This window comes from Sciurus vulgaris (assembly GCF_902686455.1).
Source record: "Sciurus vulgaris genome assembly, chromosome: 12".
Lineage (NCBI taxonomy): Eukaryota > Metazoa > Chordata > Mammalia > Rodentia > Sciuridae > Sciurus > Sciurus vulgaris.
Window position 1 is genome coordinate 61,805,626 of NC_136473.1, and position 18,341 is coordinate 61,823,966.

Genomic DNA, 18,341 nt, shown 5'->3' on the forward strand with positions numbered 1-18,341 from the left:
TTTTATTTTGAATAGTGAGCTACTGTTTGGGAATGACATATAAGTTGTAAAGGTTCACTGACCAATGTAAGTTTGATTTAAGACAGGAGATAAAATTAATATCCACTTAGTAAACAAGACTTTTCAAAGTCACTGTGAACAGCAATAAAGTACATGGACTGTGAAGCTTATGTATATATAGGATTAAGAAAACAACTGTCCAATTGATATATAAAACAAATTTGTGGCTTTGCCTACAGTTTTGGTGAACTGTGAAATTTTTGGTGACAAAGGCCGCATGTCTCAATCAACAGAGTTGGAAGCAAACATGGGATTCCCTAGAAAACTGTTAGTGTCTGAATGTTATGTCCCCCAAATTCATGTTACAACCCAATCCCCAGAGTAGTAATATCAAGAGGTAGGGTCTTTTGCGGGGGTGATTAATGGGACAAAAAGTGGTTCTTCCAGGGTGCATTTTTATCCCTTCACCATATAAGGCACATAATGGGCACAATCCTATGAGGAACAGTCCCTCATCTGACACTGAATCTGCTGGCTCCTTGATTTTGAACTTAGACTCTAGAACTATAATAAATTTGTTGTTTATAACTCACCTAGTTATAGCAAAATACCTAAGGTATTTTGTTATAGTAGCCTGAACAGACTAAGACAAAAACTTTCCAGTGAATCAAAAAGTGACCCTAGTAATATCAAAAGAACTGTTGTCAAGATTCATGAAAGATTTAGATTACAATTGTTTCCTGAAGTATGGGTAGAATGGGACAGTGTTTCTAAATTTACACATTATTTATATCTGATTTTAAATAACATATAATTAATAAACACTTTATTATTTTTCCACATTTTAAAAAATTTATTCATGTCAGCAGAACACCCTTTTTTGGGAACTTCTTCCTGGTAAATGGGGGACTGGTGTACATTAGCATGATAATTCTGGACTTACTACTGACAGTATTCCATTTAGGACATCATTCTTGGAGAAGGGTTCCCTTATGGCTATTCTTATCATAGTCAATTGAAAAGTTCTTCAAACTTTGAGGGCAAGGGTCACTTCATCTTGTGTAGGTGCTCAGTGATTTTTTTTTTTTCTTTTTAACTGATGGACAGATAGGAACATGCGCTTACTATCTAAAAGGGTAGACAATTCCTTGAGCTCCAATTTCTTTAAATTCAGGATGCTGGTATCCAACTCAGGGTAGCCAGCAGCTACCAATCATGATGTCTTTTCTCTTACCCTATAAGAGTCTTCAAAAACAGTTTTTCTAAAGGTATGCATCAGCCAACACTTCTGAATTTGAGAATTGGTTCCCAGTGGCTAACTAGCATTTATTTATTTATTTATGTTTGGTATGGTGCATTGAATCCAGGGGCATTCAACCACTGAGCCACATCCTGAGTCCATTTTATTTTTTTTTTCTTTTGAGACAGGGTCTTGCTCAGTTGCTGGGGCTGGCTTTGAACTTGTTATCCTTCTACCTCAGTCTTCTGAGCCCCTAGGATTACAGGCATGCATCACTATGCCTGGCTAGCATTTATTTTTGAATGCTATTTTCAATAGCAGCCCTCAAAGTAGTAGCTGGTCTGTATTTATAATGTCCAACTTTTTAATCTTTGGTCAAATATGCACATTTAAAAAACCCCCACTGTTATTGGGGTTATGCAGATTTAATCATACTCTAGCAGTGCCAGTACAGCTAGAATATGGTAAATCTGTACAACCTTATTCTGTAAATGAGATGAACAGTTCCTCTTCCCTGAGAAGGAAAATAAGAAACATCCCCTTTCTCTTGAGTCTGACTAGAGACTTCTCTTTGAAGGATCAGAGCTAAAGATGCCCCATTTCAATCAAGTGTTCCCTCATCTCTATTTACCAAAGGCTGTTCCAGGGAAAAAAACTCCAAAGTTCAAGGAGGGTGTGAATAGTTCTTTTTCTAGGAGGATTAAAAATACCCTATACCTTGATTAGACTAGGTTTTCATCAAAATGTTTTTTTCAAAGTAGAGAGGAAGTTGGCATAAACCACTTTTTTGGAACTCCGCTTATCTAAGAACCTAGTTGACTGAATGATACCCTAAACACTGGCTACTAAGCTATCTTACTGGGACTCATAAATGGGGTGAGGTATAGAAGAAAGAAGATCAAGTGTATGTTAGGAACTATTGAAACTGGGTTACCTACACATGGGGACTCACTGTACTATTTTCTCTACTTTTGCATATGTTTGAAGATTTTCATAAAAAGTTATTTTTTTATAAGAAACTCTATGGAAATAAAAGTAAGGCAAAATTGGTTATTATTCAAACATGCTAAAGTAGCATTTGTTTTCAGAGACTACTTATAAACATTTCTGAAGAGCAATAATTAACATTTCATAAAACAGGATAATTCATATTTGATTGTTGCCAGGTATAATCATTGGTGTATGCCACTTGGGGAAAACTGAACCCTGGAAATAACAGGGAACCCTAGAAAGGCATTTCTCTGGTTTTCATGGCAGATAACTAGTTTTACCCCCCACCCCACCCCAAAGAAATTACATGCAAGTCCCTGGGGTCAGCCTGGTGAAAGAAGGGTAATGTAACCCTATTGCCTGACAGTTTTCTGATGGAAGAAAATGAACTGCATTCATTATGAAATCCAATGTCAGCTAGAAGGAACATATCTGCAGTTTCTGAAATAATCAAATGTCAAAGATAAAGGGAATCTGGTTGCTGGGTGAAACTGGGAAAGAATGTACAGAATTCTGTCCTTGAATAACCTTTTCCAAAAACAGCAGGGTTTTTTAATGTGTATATTTGACCAAAGATAAAAAATTTGGACGTTATGAATACAGACCAGCTACTACTTTGAGGGTTGCTATCAAAAATAAATGCTAGTGGGGCTGGGGATATAGCTCAGTTGGTAGAGTGCTTGCCTTGCAAGCGCAAGGCCCTGGGTTTAATCCCTAGCACTGCAAATAATAATAATAATAATAAATAAAAAATAAAAAAAATGAATGCTAGTTACTAGGAACCAATTCTCAAATCCAAAAGTGTGTTGGCTAATATACCCCTTCAGAAAAACTGTTTTTCGAGGGCTCTTACAGACTAAAAAATAAGGACAGAGAAAAGACATCATGATTGGAACCCTATAGCTACCCTGAGTTGGATACCAGTATCCTGAATTTAAAGGAATCTGAGCTCAGGGAACTGTCTATACTTTCAGGGAATAAGTCATGTATTTCCATCTGTCTGTCCATTGAAAAGAAAAAATATTCACTGAGCACCTACACAAAATGAAGTGGTCTTTGCCCTCAAATTGGCCACAGGGTAGCAGAGAAATTAGACAAAAAGATAAATAATGACCAGGTGCAGTGGCACATGCCGATAATCTCAGCTTTAAGGACAACCTAGGTAACTTAAAGAGATCATCTCAAAATAAAAAGAGCTAGAGATATAGCTCAGTGCATAGAGCACTTGCTCAGCATATGCATGAACCTGTGTTCAACTCCTAGTACGGAAGAAAAAACAATATTGTATGTATATCGTGTATGAGGGCTTATGGACACCTCTAGAAGGAATGCCAAAGTCAGTCAGTATGGCATGACAGTGGCACTAACTTGGTCATCTGTGTCTGAAAGAGATAAATACAGAGGCATGTATTATACTGTGGGGCTTAAGATTGGCAGTTACATTTTCATCATTTTTTAGAAGGATTCATTGGAATAATTTCAAAATCTTTGAAGTTTATAAAAATAAAAATGGAGTCCATGAAAGCAATTTCTTGTAACTCTCAGGAGAAATACAGCCCTTCTAATTCTAGTTATTTGCAAATTGGATATTTTAGGGAATCATTTTGCTCATGTGGTTATAACATGTCTTTGCACATTTCCCTAGTTAGATAGTAGCAGGGGTGGAGTTGACATAAAGTAGGGGGTAAAGGAAGAGAAGAGAGAAAAAGAAAAAAACCAGCAAAGTTTTAAATGATACCTTAACTTTTAAAACTACTGGCTAAGTTGGTGATATTTTAAGAAGTTGAGAAAAGAATAAAGGGAGGAAAATTAAGCCCTTAATACCAGGCTCAACAGGCTGGATGACCTAGAAAATCTGTTCTTGCCAGGGATTACAAACTTGAACTCATAGCTGTCCAATCCTTATTGTGAATCCAGTAAAGAGATATATTCAGACAAGAAAAGCGTATTTATATAAATTCTGTAAATGCATCAAGTCAAATTATTAAAAAGCTAATATCTAGATTCATTATTTTAATCCCTTATAGAAATGCTTTGCCATCATGTTTTCTTATTACCAGCCTACCTAAGGTATGTTTTACTAATACTGTACCTCTTATAAGAATGCTGCTAAGAACTCTATGACATCACACTTCTTTTATGAAGACCATGGAGAATGATTCCCCCTTAGCATGAGGAAAAGCAGGGATTCTTCTAAAAAAACATATTTATTAACCTATCAGTGACTTTTATCATAATTTTAATCCCCTCCCCCCACTCTGCCATCTCATGGGAGGTTAGAGATAAATCTGCAATTCATCACCAGCAAATGCAGGTTGTGAGTATGGGTTCTCATATGCTTAATATTACTCTTTCTTAGTTTTATTATTTTCTTCCCATTACTTTCACTTCATGTAATTAACTCAACTTGTTTATCTCATTGTGTATACCTTTCTGTAAGCTACTTCTATACGCTGATTTTTATCATCTAACACACACAGACAGATGCTGTTTTCACTGATGAAAGCTATCATGACACAGTATTGCTTATTGGCTTTTGAGTTCTTGAATCCATTTAGTCTCACATACACTCATGGAATTGCTAGCTCTTAAATATAACAACAACAACAACACTCCAAATACTTATTCGAGGCCATTTTGACTCATTAAGGTTCATCTGAATAGGAAAAGGCATATACAGTAAAACAAAACTAAATAAAAATGGGGCTAGGAGTATCTTCTTCTCTATGAAATCACCAATCATGGTGAGTGAGGGCGGATTCTGGAGTTAGATGTAGCTGGTTTCAAATCCTGGATCTGCCACTTACCATGTGTGTAAACTTCCCTCATCTGTAAAGTGGGCAAATAGTAGTATCTGGTTCACAACTCTGTCATGAGGATTCAATGAAATAATTCACAGCAATGTATTTAGAACACTTTGGGAAAAAGGGGGGGGGGTATCTGAAGATCAATCCCAGGTAAAAGGTATAGAAGTAAAAGAGTCCAAAATTAATGGAGTGAAAGATGTAGAAGTTAATGACATGCTCTCATCTAAAGTGTGATGATAAAGTAACTAGACTGGCTAAATTTCTCTGAGCTCAACTTCTCATCTGTTAAAAGGTATTAAAAATCCCAAAGCCACACGTCCAGTGTGAGTCATATACAAGTACACAGTATAAACTCTTATACATAGTGCCACTACACATCTACTACTTTAGAGTTAACTTCCAACGTGAGAAGTGTTGCAAAACATGATGAGGAAAAATATGTTTACAGCCTCCATGTATGGACGTGATAGCTGTGGAAGAGAAGAAAATTCAGCAAACAAAAAATTGGCCACTGATTAAGAAGCTTTGTTTTGTATTTAGATCATTTATGGCTTTGGTCTATTTGGAGTTATTAAACAGAAGGTGGCATTGACAGAAAATTGATATTCTAATCAAAGGGAGAGTCATTTTCAAAATGTACAAACAGCCTCTAAGAATGAAAAATGGAATAAAGCCAGGAATTCTGGGACCAACTAACTAGAGGATGTGGCCACTTACTTCTTGGAAGGTACTCATGTCAGCACAATGAGACTGTTGGTCTGGTGACCTCTAAGAGTCCTTTCTACCTTCTATTCCATTAAGAAATCCTGTTGATAGAATGAAGATTGCATTGGGTTGGCAAGCTAGCTATTAGCAGGGCAGATGATTTGATTTTTAACTAACCAGTGATTTTACATTTCAGATTTACGCTAAGAACATAATGAGTTCCTTTTCTGCCAAGTTGCTGTGCTTAGACAGGCCCATCAGTGATACCAGACAGCAGTTTCTACTTGGGGAAACTGGCTTTGAACACATGAGATTGACAGCTCTTCCAAACCCAGCGGCTGACTTTATATCTTCTGGTGCTGACATCTGTTTGGCTTTGGAGAAGACTGTCTTTTTATATTCCAGTGTCTTCTAAAGCAGGAAGGTATTTAGAGTTTAAGCAGTCTGGTTTGGATTAGTAGGGCCATTTACATACATCTGTAGTTATGCCCTTTGATGTCCCCTTTCCTAACCTGTTCCCTGAATTTTCCTTTGAGGTCACTGGCTCAAATGACCCATTGATTGCCAGAGAGGCAGGCATTTAATAGCATAATTAAGATGCTGACAACTGCCTGGGCAGGGGAGATGAAGAGAACAATGAAACTAGATTAGAGAAGAGAGAAAATACAATTTTAGCTATTATCCTGAAAAACAATATGCTGGGAAATAACAGAAAAGACTATCAGGGAGAGAGAACATGAGTAGCAAAGGAAAAGAGCTGTTTACTAAGGAAGATAGTGTGTTGTAAAGATGGGGCAACACAGGGACACTTTGATCCTGGGATCTGAAAGAACCTAAAGCTGGCCTGCTGGTGTTTCCTCCTCAGTAGGTAAGTCTCTTAAGTACTTTCATCTGACCAGACACCAGGGCAAAAGTTAAAGCAGTTTCAATAATAAACCTTATTTGTGCTAAACAGATTTCAGTTTTATTTTACATACCCTGGAATTATCTACATTGCACATTGATTTAATTGCAGGTAAATTCCATAATGTCTCTCCTCCTGCTGAGGTAAATACTACTCTGGAATATCGGTCACCTGGTGATATGAAAAAGAGAAAGGAAGAAGGTTTATTCATTTATTTCATAAGTCTCAGAATTCACAAACAAAAGTTGGGAAATCACACAGATAATTCATTAGCTGGAAATTCTGTCCTATGATAAATTCCAGGAGAAAATGTTAAATAAACAACAAAAAAGGGCTATAATATTGCCTTAACCCAAAGCCTGTGTCTACTTCCTATACCTTAAAATTGTAGTAAATAAATATATAACATATCTATTTCTGATCATATTATAATTAGGAAGAAACATGCACATGAACTTTTAGCAGGAAATGAATCAAATGCCTCCCTCTTAGTTTCACAACACATCACCCTAATGGTATATAAAATTGAAGAATGATGCACTAGGGAATGTCAAGAATGGATTATAAGGATATTTTCTCTGGCAGCTAGCTACAGAGGAAAAATGGCAGGTGATCAATTTAAAAGGGCTGAAAACAGAGTACAACTATGTATAAAATGCCAGCCAGGATCCCAAATATACTGCCTATTCTGGTTGAGTACTTGAAGTTTCTGGTGTAATAGTCTAGAAAAAATATTTTGAAATCAGATTAATACAAACTATGTTTCCCAATAAGGGAGGTGCATGATATACTGGAAAGAGCATGATCTTTGGAGTCTGATCTGGCTGTAATCAGGTCCTGCCACTGATAACTTGTGTGACTTCATGCAACTAACAGCTTCTCTGAGTCTGCTTCCTCATTTATAAAACGGTGACAGCAACACCTACCTCAAACAATTGTCATAATTGAATGAAAATGAAAATATGTGCTAAGTATTGTTTCTGTCTCTTCAGTAATTAAAAACATTTAACATGTATCAAATAAAATTAATTTTACATACCTAAAATGCTAAACTGCATTAATGAAGCTAACAGGCAAATTTATGAAAAAAGCTTTATTGTACAAAAGGCTTTATTTTCATGATCATGAAGTTTTCTTTAGTAAATTCTTGCTTTTATCAAATAGTTACTACCTTACATAAATGATTTGGGAGCAAAATTGGCCTTGTAGAAACAAACACTTCATTTACATAGAGTCGATAATGTCTTTGGTCAAGGCAGAACCTATTACTTATAAGACAAATATTTGGTGTTGACAACTTAAATATAAAAACTTGCTAATGTACCTCCTGGTTAAGATATTAACTAACAGATGTTGATTAAGCAGTAATGTAGTAACGCTTTGAAAGAAATAAGGCAGTCAGAACATTCAACTAACCCAAGTTAAGTTTTTCTAATGTTTTTTAAAAAGAAGAGACAGAAAAGGAAACTTGTATTGCTTCCTGGGATCACTATAAGATTCTGCCTAACCCCTTACTCTCTCTCTATTTACTATATAGTGAAATGTGTTCAAAATAAAGACCTGAAGTCTTGACAAGATCTAGAAACAAAGATTTTATCAGGTTTTCTAGTATTCTAAGAAGACAGGAAAATACACACTTAAGAGGGCTTTTCACCACCACTAAAAAATACTAAATCCAGAAGAGCTTTAATGATAATTCACACTTAATGAGAAATTATAATTAACCACAACTACTTGTTCCAGCTAATCAAAGTTTTATGTATTCATCTATATTTCTTATATGTCTCATGTTCCTTCTTCTCTGGCAGCTGCAGAGTAATCAGGCTGACTTTATGTTACAGCGAATTTTATTTAGTGAGCTTGCTACCAATACTTAGAGATCTATGATTTCACATTAAAATCAGAATTTCTGGGAAGTTCTTGCAACATCGGGCCCTCATTTACACAAGGGCACATTCTACTGTAGCTGAGTATCAGTTGATTTCTTTAGATAGAACAGGTGCTCTCTGATGCTCCACAGTCACCATCAATTCTAACCATCTTATACCCAGCTAGCTTTACTCACTCATATTATCTGCCAGGCCCTTTGCACATTCAAGCTTTGGACTTCTGGACTTTATTTTGTTCACATCTCTGTTTCTACTACTAAGTGGCAAAGCAGGCACATAGAAGGCTCTTACTGTATGTTTTTTAAATAAATTAGAGCTTCAAAAATTTTTTGATAATACAATAGATTATTTCAGGGTTTAATCCAAAACTATGTACTTGTAACTTGCTAGATATAAATAGTATAAAGAATTTGAAATATTACTTGAAATTTTGAAGGTCAAGAATTTTATTAGATTATATATTTCTTAAAATGAATATAATCCAATCTTTTTCTTAAATTTTATTACAAATAAATTTATACTAGTGGTTGATTAATCTAGAGGAGTAAAATAAGTAATTCAACTGAAAATCTCTTTTAAAGTATGATAGAAATAATAAAGTTGTGTGACTAGCCATATATTGCTTTTATAATGTGATCATTTGCCACCCTGCATGCGAGCAAATTGCCGAGGGGTTTGGTTTGTTCATCTAGGATGCTACTTACTTGGAACATCACAGAAAAAGCTGTCTTTGTGGAAGTTCCAGTCCACTTCTCTTTTTTCTCTTTCATAATGATCATCTGACCACCTATCATCTCGATGGCTGAAATGGAACAACAATTTGATCTTTACTAAAGTTCTAACTATTTTGAGGTTGGTAAGCATACCAGGAGCCATAACCTACTTGACACTAAGTTGGAAGGATTATTACAAACAACAAACATTAATTTTCTCACTTCTGAAAAAGAAAAAAAAAAAGAAAAGAAAACCTCACCTTTTCATCCTTCTACAACAGACTCTTATAAAACAATGACAAGTTAAACAAATTGTGTGGCAAAAGCTTTTGGGTCTCACATTTTACATTTAACCTTTATGCTCAGGTAACATTTAAAGAAGAATCTACTAAGGAATATTTTGTCTAAAAGTTATATAAAATAAATGATTACCTTTTGGCTTGTTCATCTGCATATTTAAAAGGATAATTTGCTAATGTTGCTTTGTATCCTGTATTTTTCACCATGTTATTCCATGTTACCAGTCTCTGTCCTATTGCAGTCCCTCGTGGTTCAAAACCCTAAGGCAAAATATTACACGCTCTCATTAGTATATTTCATTTTAGGCTAAGTATAGTTATAATAACAGCTTGGGAAAGTAATGTCAAAGTGATGTATAGCTCTCAATAGAAAATATAGACATTCCTCACAGCTACTCCAGAGGTGAGCTGCATTAAAACAGGATGACTTGACATGATAATGATCACCTATTTATTGTGACAAAATAGTTTGATTCTTTGGTATGTTACCTGTCTCAGGAAAGAAGAAAAAAACTTACCAGAAACTTATTTTTCTAATTCATGCCTAAGCATTTAGTAAATACTTATTTTTAATCTCATAAAAGTTATGATCAAATTAAATTACATTATGCATTGTTACAGTGTTTTTATGGAAAATATATCATTATTCTTGTTCACATTTTTCTCATTATTCCACTCCAGAGGAAAATTTACTTAAAAACAGACTCTGCTATCTGTTAGTAATACTGAAATTCCTTTAACTGCTTTAGGGGGAAAAAAAAGAGACCCTCAGTCTTAAAAACTTTCTGAAAATGATTTTATAATATGCAGATTCTTTAGTAGATTGCCTTTTAACTTAAACATGGAGACACAGAAACAAAATTTACAGAGTTTTGAGGTTAAGCAAGTTCCTTGATCTTTTGAGAACCTGAGAAAACAGGTAATACATCTTTACTTTTTCAGAAAGAGAGTTAAATAACAGAATGCAACATGTATTAAAATATTTAATTCATGGAGATGATTTTAGGCTAAAGAAAATAGATAGATTCTACTGGTTCAGTTCTCCTTACCAGCAGTGGATCAGAGAAGTCGGGAAGCTCTGGTACTAATACTCCAACCAAAGCACAGACCACAATAAACACAGTGCACATGCCCAAGACCACCACTGGCCAGTCAGCTAGCAGGGCTGCATAACTATAAAGCATAAAGAAAACACAAAGAGGGCTTCTTAGAATCAGTGTAGAGTTTTTTGCTACCTAAGAGAACAATTTGCTAGGTCCTTATATTTTAGAGACCTAAGTATAGGCATTTATCAATAAAAGAGCTTATAGGATAAAAAGTATTTATATGTAATTGTAGAAAGTTACAATGTTATTATCCTTTCATTTCTGCAATAAAGCAGTACTGGTCATATGTCACACGTCAGCATTTATTAAGAATAATGTTGGTATATGACAAATAACATTTTATACCTAATGCCTGAAAAAGATCAAAAAACTCTAATTTATAAATAGAAAAAGAATTTTAACAAAAGATCCATCCTCCTTCTAGCCACTTCCAGAACTTCTGTTTCTGTCATTTCCTTTCTCCATAACGTTACTCGACCAGTTCAGTAAACTGAAGAGATCAGTCTCCAAACAGGTTCATGTAGTGTAAATCTGAAAAATAACCAAACCAGTTTCTAAAACCTTTAGTTTTCCTTCTAGTTCAAACTATAATGAACATATCCACTAAACTATGAGTTTCACGAGGGCAGATATTTTTATTTGGTTTATTATCAATGTCTAAAACAGTACCTTAAGGAGATGCTTAATAAATACCCAGGAACTAAATGAACACACACGTGGGTGTCTACCATTCTTCTACTTTCCAGGCACTGGAGTCTGGCTTCAGTCTCTTCCTATACCTTAGAATCTTCTGTCCATTTCCAAATGCCATCAATGGGCCTTTATTTCCAGATACCCTCCCCATACCCTCATACACCACCTTCAAACACAAGAGACATTTCTGTATACACCTCAACCCCACTTCCACAACACCCTGAACAATCTGAACAATGCCTTATCCCCCCCCCCCCCACCAAAGGCACAGAGAGATGTTTATTTAGAAAGTAGGTACACATTCAATGGAAAATAAGTGTAATCTTAAGAGAGATGCCTTTGGGGATAAAGCTAGGAATATTCATTAAAGGGAGAATGTAGGCTATCTGCAGAGGGAAACACAATCCATGTGTTATTGTCTTGACACTTCCGGTCTTAATACGAATTGAGTGCTAATAAAGAGCTTACTAAACTAACCTTTTTCTAAACTTCAAAATGCATCCAGCAAAGTTCTGGTTTCTTGAATCATTATTAGAAGAATAAAAACTCAAAATACTTAACTTGTGGACCACTATTCTCAAATTCTCAACAATGTTAGCTTATTTGGCTGCTGTGATGGCTCTTTCTGGTTCATTTGAAATAGGTTCTTACTCATATATTTATGAATTATCTCTTCAAAACCACACTAACAGTTACAAATAAAGCTGGTGGTTCTGAGAGAAGCTACTACATTTCTCTAAGAATAGATTACTAATTTTTATATTCTGCCCTCTTGACTTCATAGATCTGGCTTTATGACAATATTTACCTCAAATTACAATTTAAGGGAATTAAAATATAACATATATGTGCTTTAAGGAACTATCACAAGCATTCCTCATTGCTGCTCCTTTAAAGTTATTTTTTAAAAAATGATGATAACTTGCACTTACTCAAGTAGTATTTGCTCCTGTGCCTTCCATAGACTATCATCACATTAATTCTGACACTCAGTCACTTTATGTGACGAAACTGAGGCACAGTTAGGTTAAGGAACTTGTTTCAAGTCATCAAACGAGGAACCTAGACAGTCTGGTTCTAGAGTCTGGTTCTTAATTACTACCCTTTCCTCTCTCTCTCTTTAAACTAAAGAGAAGCTAGAGACATTAGGAATAAGTAATCTTGCCTCAAATGTCTGCTTCCCCAAATTCAGGACTAAAAATTCTGGGCCCCACCAAGAGTTGACTTCTCTGGGCAAAATCACATAGATTCACAGGTCTCTAAGCTTGAACATTATTTCCTTGACTACAAATGCTGAATTTAAAACCTCACTAAGGAGTCAGGCATGGTGGCACACACCTGTAATTTCAATGGTTCAGGAGGCTGAGGCAGGAGGATGGCTAGTTCAAAGCCAGCCTTAGCAACTTAGTGAGGCCCTAAGCAACTTAGTAGGATCCTGTCTCAAAAAAAAAAAAAAAAAAAAAAAAATTTAAGCACCCTGGTATCCCCACCCCCCCAAAAAAATTCATTAAGGAAAAGTTATACTGGATAAGTCAAAGTAACCTTTAAAAAATAATTCTGAATGTAATGAGAACATAAATCACAACATGGTGCCTGGGGTTGTTCAAATGTAAACACCAAGTAGCCAGAAGTTTTCATGTTTCTAGAACACACCCAATGCAAAAGTATTCTCCTTGCTTTATTTCCTCCTCCACCAAATGCAAACTAAGATGAAAGTAACTGGTTTTGAAGCAGTAAAGTCCTTTGTTTCAACAGCACATCTGAGACTTTCTGTTCATTCCTTCAGACTTTAAAAGAGTCTGTTACATTTCAGACCTTTAAAATATCAGCGATGTGAAATGAAAATGGCTTCAGGCTCATACAATTATTCATTACATTTTATTTTAAATGAATCCATTTTCTTTCAAATGAACCAGAAGTTACGCATTTCTACCTACAAATTCTCAATAGAGGGCAGTGGGCCCAAAATTGCTTAGTTTTCATACTGTGGTTTAATTTACCCATATAGTAATTTTTTGTTTTGTGTTCATAAAAGATCTGCACACACATGTATAGTAACCTTAAAAGCCTCTTTCAATAATTGCTTTTCTACCCTTTGAAAACATTTGGTTTTGATTTTACAGCACTGCTATATACCATATATGTGTACTGACTACATATGGAAACTTTATGGTATTAGTGACTTCACATTTCTTCCAAACACATTTAACCCTACTATATTACAATTACACTTCCTCACACAGCAGATGTTTCATATGCTGGCCTTTTTTAGAGACAACTGTTCACACTTAAGAAATGGAAACACCATCCTGAGTATGTAAGGCACCACAGAGGGAAGCCCAATTATTCTAAGTTTTACTCAGACAAGTATTTCTCCTAAACACTACAAAATTACTGAGAGCATTTCTGCTCCTTCTGATATCTATGCTAGGATATGATATCACTGTAAGCACTATGTGGAAAACAAAGGTTTCATGTACGATATGAAATCCAGACAATGGTTGTAATATCAAGCTAAAAATCTAATGAAAATGGGAGAAGTAAAGGAAATTAAAAATGGCCTATAAATCTCTCCCACTATATATGTATACCTCAACTAACTTCACTCTTAGTGAGTCTGGGTTCAAAGAATACACTAAAAAATAAAGTGCCTGCCTATTATTTTCTTTGAAAAGTAAACCATTTGTGTGCAATTAGAAGAATTTTCAAAATTTTACTAGCATACATTCTTCTGCACATCAAACATTTGTCTTCACCCACCTGCTCTAATTTTAGAACTATCTGGGTAACAACACAGTATAGTTGCAAATTCTATATACCTCTGGGCACCTGGGTTCTGGCAGGAGTCACTGTCTAGCTAATGCTTGTGTGGCAGCTGTCCCTGAGGCCTACTGCTGTGCCAGCTGCTGAGATGAGGCCTGCAGCCCATCCAAGGCACTGCTGGGTACAAGTTCCCATCAGTTTTTCAGTTGATGAAGTCTCAAATAGTATACAGATTGGACAGACCTGTCCTCATTCTACAGAATAAGGAGACAGAAATTTTTTGGAGGGTGACTTAAATGTGCTGGTGGGGGCAGTGTGAATCTAAATTAGTGGACATGCTGTTGGACACTCTGGTCCAGGTTGTTACTGCTGTGCTGGGTTGGTATCCAATGGCAAGTCCTTCAAGAATATTAAAGATTCTCAGCCACCTTATTATTTGGCTTACTCTAGAAATAAATAACTGTTAGAACAAATAAACAGGGCCAACTTAATGCTCACATGATATTGAATGGGGGCCCATTTTAAAAGGGTCATTTGTATTACAATATTGTTCCTCTCAGTTAATTATCCTCTTTTAAAAGCTTACGAAGATTTTCCTCCTTGCTTTTTGTTGCATGTCTGAAAACATTCTTCTTTCTCCTCTTTCCTCAGAGTGCAAGGGCCTCCAGTTCCTGACCAACCACCCAAACCTGGATTCCCTGTGGCCTGCCCTTTGGTCTCATGGCTTTGTTCTCTGTACTACCAAAAACAACCAACTATTCTTGGCTTCCACCTTTCTGACTTGAGAAATATTAAATACATTTAGCTATCCCTTATTGCCTAAATATCCTTTGTCCCTTGGTTCATTCCTTTCTGTTTCCCTTATAACTCTTCCTTATTACTCCCGTCCCTTAAGGCGAGGCATTTCAAAATGTTATTAATCACAACATTTCCAGTGGCATCAACTATCAACTTAATGGGATGAGTGGCTAAAGTATGAGAAATTTCACACACACAAAAATACAAAACAGAACTCTTTCTTTTGTGTGAAGTAATAAATTCATCCAATAAATAGCATTAAACAGAAGAATGCAAGTTATTCTGGGAATTCAAAGATGCCTTCAAGGAACTTACAGCTTAATCCAGAAAATCAGACAGGTACACAAATATCTGCCAGATCATGTAAAAAGACATTATTTTAGGGGAGCACGGATAAAATGTTTTCTGAATTCAGTGAAGAAAGAAAGAGATTCTAACTAGGGTGAGAAGAGCGAATCAAGAAAGGCTTTTTTGAAGAGGTTATACTTATTTGCATATATACCAGAAAGAAGAAATTAAGACTTTAAAAATACCCATCTAATAGCAGAGAAAAAAAGAATCTTTTCAAAATTCAAAATTTTTAGTCATCTGAGAAAGCCCTTATTATTTCTAGATGAGTGAGATTCCTTTTCTTAATAACATACTTACTTGCATATCTCTTCCCTTTATCTTTTTCTATTTTTTGGCAAAAATGAAGGATAACTGGATAAAGTATGGTATATTCATACAAGAGAATGGAATTATTCAGCTTTAAGAAGGAATGAAATTCTGACACATGCTACCACATGGACACATTTTGAGGACATTATGCTAAGTCAGTGAGTCAGTCACAAAAGGACAAAAACTATATGATTCCTTTCATATGAGCTACCTACAGTGGTCAAATACACAAAGACAGAAAACAGAATGGAGGTTGCCAAAAATAAACCTTAAAAATTTCCACATAAAAGATGTTACTATCTTAATATAGTAACAAAATCTTTAGAAAGAAAATCAGACAACTCATTTGAAATAAACTGCCATGTACTCAAATCACGGTAGTTGGCATGATCACCTCTTTTACAACACTATCCCTTTCCTCAACAAGTAAGACACTGACAAGCCAATCTACTACAGGAAGAAGACAGAATAATCAGACAAATTTAAATGGTTAGAAACAAACAGAATTTAAGGCCTAAAAATCTACCTTGAGACTAAAACTGCTTTTGGAGATACAGGATTTCTCAAGCAGTCAACTCTCAGGAAATTTATTTTTTCTCCATAAAAATATGAATGAAGAAGGTGGAAAGAGCAGCAAAATGTGGGAAAAATATTACAAGGGAAAAGGCATACTGGTAAGTTTATTATTTAATGAGATGACCCAAATTACTTTACCTTTTTGGTAACTTGAAAGGTCTGGATGGTCTGAAACAAAAGCAAAGGAAAAACAATCAGAAACGAAGCATCATAATATAAACAAAGGTTTTACAAGTGCTTAGTCCCCACTACCCAGATGAATCACCGTCAGACTGTATATAGTATGCTCCCAGAACCTACAGCTCTTGGACTCCTCACCTCTTTTACAACAGGAATCCTCATCCTTGAACCTCAATTGAAACTTCTTCCTTAATCAAGCACCTACCAACACATATTTTTTTTTTAAACAGGAAGGATATCAATATCTAACTTCATGCTTCTTTTTAGCAAGTGTGGGCTTGTATTTCAAATCACCATTTCCCTATATCTGTGTTATTCCCTCTTATCCTTCACACCCTGCCACTCGAATACACAGGAAACTTCAAACTCAGTCACAACTTGCAAACTCTTCATTCCTAGCAGATTAATTTTTTTCCTATTTGCTGGCCTGTGTTAAGCTTTTAATAAATATCTGGTGAATGAACAAAATCCACTACCAATGTTTCACTGGTCCCAAGTACAGTGGTTTTCACAGCATGACCTGAAGACCCAAAGGAGTTCCTGAGACCCTTTCATGGGGTCTGTGAGAGCCTCCAGGTTCCAATTATTGCAACGGGTTGCAATATGAGAATTCTGCTATCCTCTGGAAAACCACACATCAAAAAGTTTTGTAAAGATGTGAACTGATACTTATCTCCCTAAACTTTTTTTAAATATGTAATTATTTTTCATGAAAATGTCATTGATGATAATGTACAAATTTCTTATTTTAATGTGTTACACACATAATTTAAAATTTCTTAGTTTCAGTTCCAATGTGGTACATATCAGCTATAACCCATATAAACAAGAGCTCTTTGGAGGGTCTCAATAATTTTTATAAGTATAAAGCGGTAATGAAACCACAAAGCTTGAGAATCACTTCACTAATCTAATATGAAGAGTGTAAGTATATGATGATTGAATAAATGGGATCCCGAGCTATGTGCCTACCCTTTCTTAACCAGAAATTTTCTACTAGGTTGGACCATACTTAGAGGAAACAAAATGTAAACACCTGCCCTCCAAACTTTCTACTTCAGGCTTTACTTTTCCAACAGTTCAAACCCCATCTTATAATTTCTTAAAGATCTAAAGTTCTCTTTCTTATTTTTCATGCCACTTAACATTTCTTGCTAAGTGTTGCCCCACTACCACCTTTAATAGTAGTGGAGTTTGAAACCAGGGCTTTGCACATGTGAATCAAGCACTATACATACTAAGCTATATCCTCAATACTTTTAAAATTTTGAGAAAGGGTCTCATTAAATTGCTGACACGGCCTCGAAAGAATCTTCCTACCTCAGGCTCTTGAATAGCTGGGATTACAGGCATATGCCACTGCACCAGGCATGTGTATTCATTCTTACAAAAATATTTATCTAGCTCCTACATAGCCTTGAATGAGACAAACAGGGTCCCAAACTTCATGAAGCTTACATTCTAGAAGGTACTTTATATTAATCTGTTTATACAAAAGATGCCTATGTTTCACATTCCATGTCTTATTTACATGCCCTCATGGACTTTAAGATCATTAAAAGTATTATAATTCAGGAGATAGAACAATCTCAAAGGTTGTGAGCCCTAGAAAGAATCTTAGAGAATCCATATAAATTCCAGTTCCATTCCAGCCCCATTTTTAACTATGGGCATCAGCTTTCCTTTTTTGGTCATTCAGGGTCTCAGCAGGGAAGCTGTAGTGAGAACTCAAGTCTCTTAATGGCTATTCTGCTGCTCTCTGTTCTGTATGTATTTGTAAAACCATGAGAAGGAACCCATCATACAATAAAGAATCAAGCTTTTATATGGGAAAAGTGGTACCTTTTCTTTGGGAGATGTGAAATTTACTCGAAGTTTACAGTAAGAACAATGTAAGAGAATTTGTGCTTTAATAACAAATATGAGATTAAATATTCATAGCATTACTAAATACAAAAATTCATTCTTTTTATATATGTAAAATTACTAATTTTTAAATCTAAAAATAAGATATTTAA

General features: G+C 35.4%; 1 protein-coding gene across 3 annotated transcripts in view; it reads right to left on the reverse strand.

The window, feature by feature from the left end:
* DISP1 (dispatched RND transporter family member 1) overlaps positions 1-18,341 on the reverse strand; it is a 184,343-nt gene that overhangs the window by 10,291 nt on the left and 155,711 nt on the right. For all 3 annotated transcript variants that reach the window (XM_079108115.1, XM_079108113.1, XM_079108114.1), the window contains 5 exons: positions 16,282-16,311; positions 10,597-10,720; positions 9,681-9,808; positions 9,240-9,337; positions 6,720-6,817 (listed from right to left, as the gene is read on the reverse strand). In XM_079108115.1, coding sequence (XP_078964241.1) covers positions 6,720-6,817; positions 9,240-9,337; positions 9,681-9,808; positions 10,597-10,720; positions 16,282-16,311 — 478 coding nt within the window. The remainder of the gene's footprint in view (positions 1-6,719; positions 6,818-9,239; positions 9,338-9,680; positions 9,809-10,596; positions 10,721-16,281; positions 16,312-18,341) is intronic.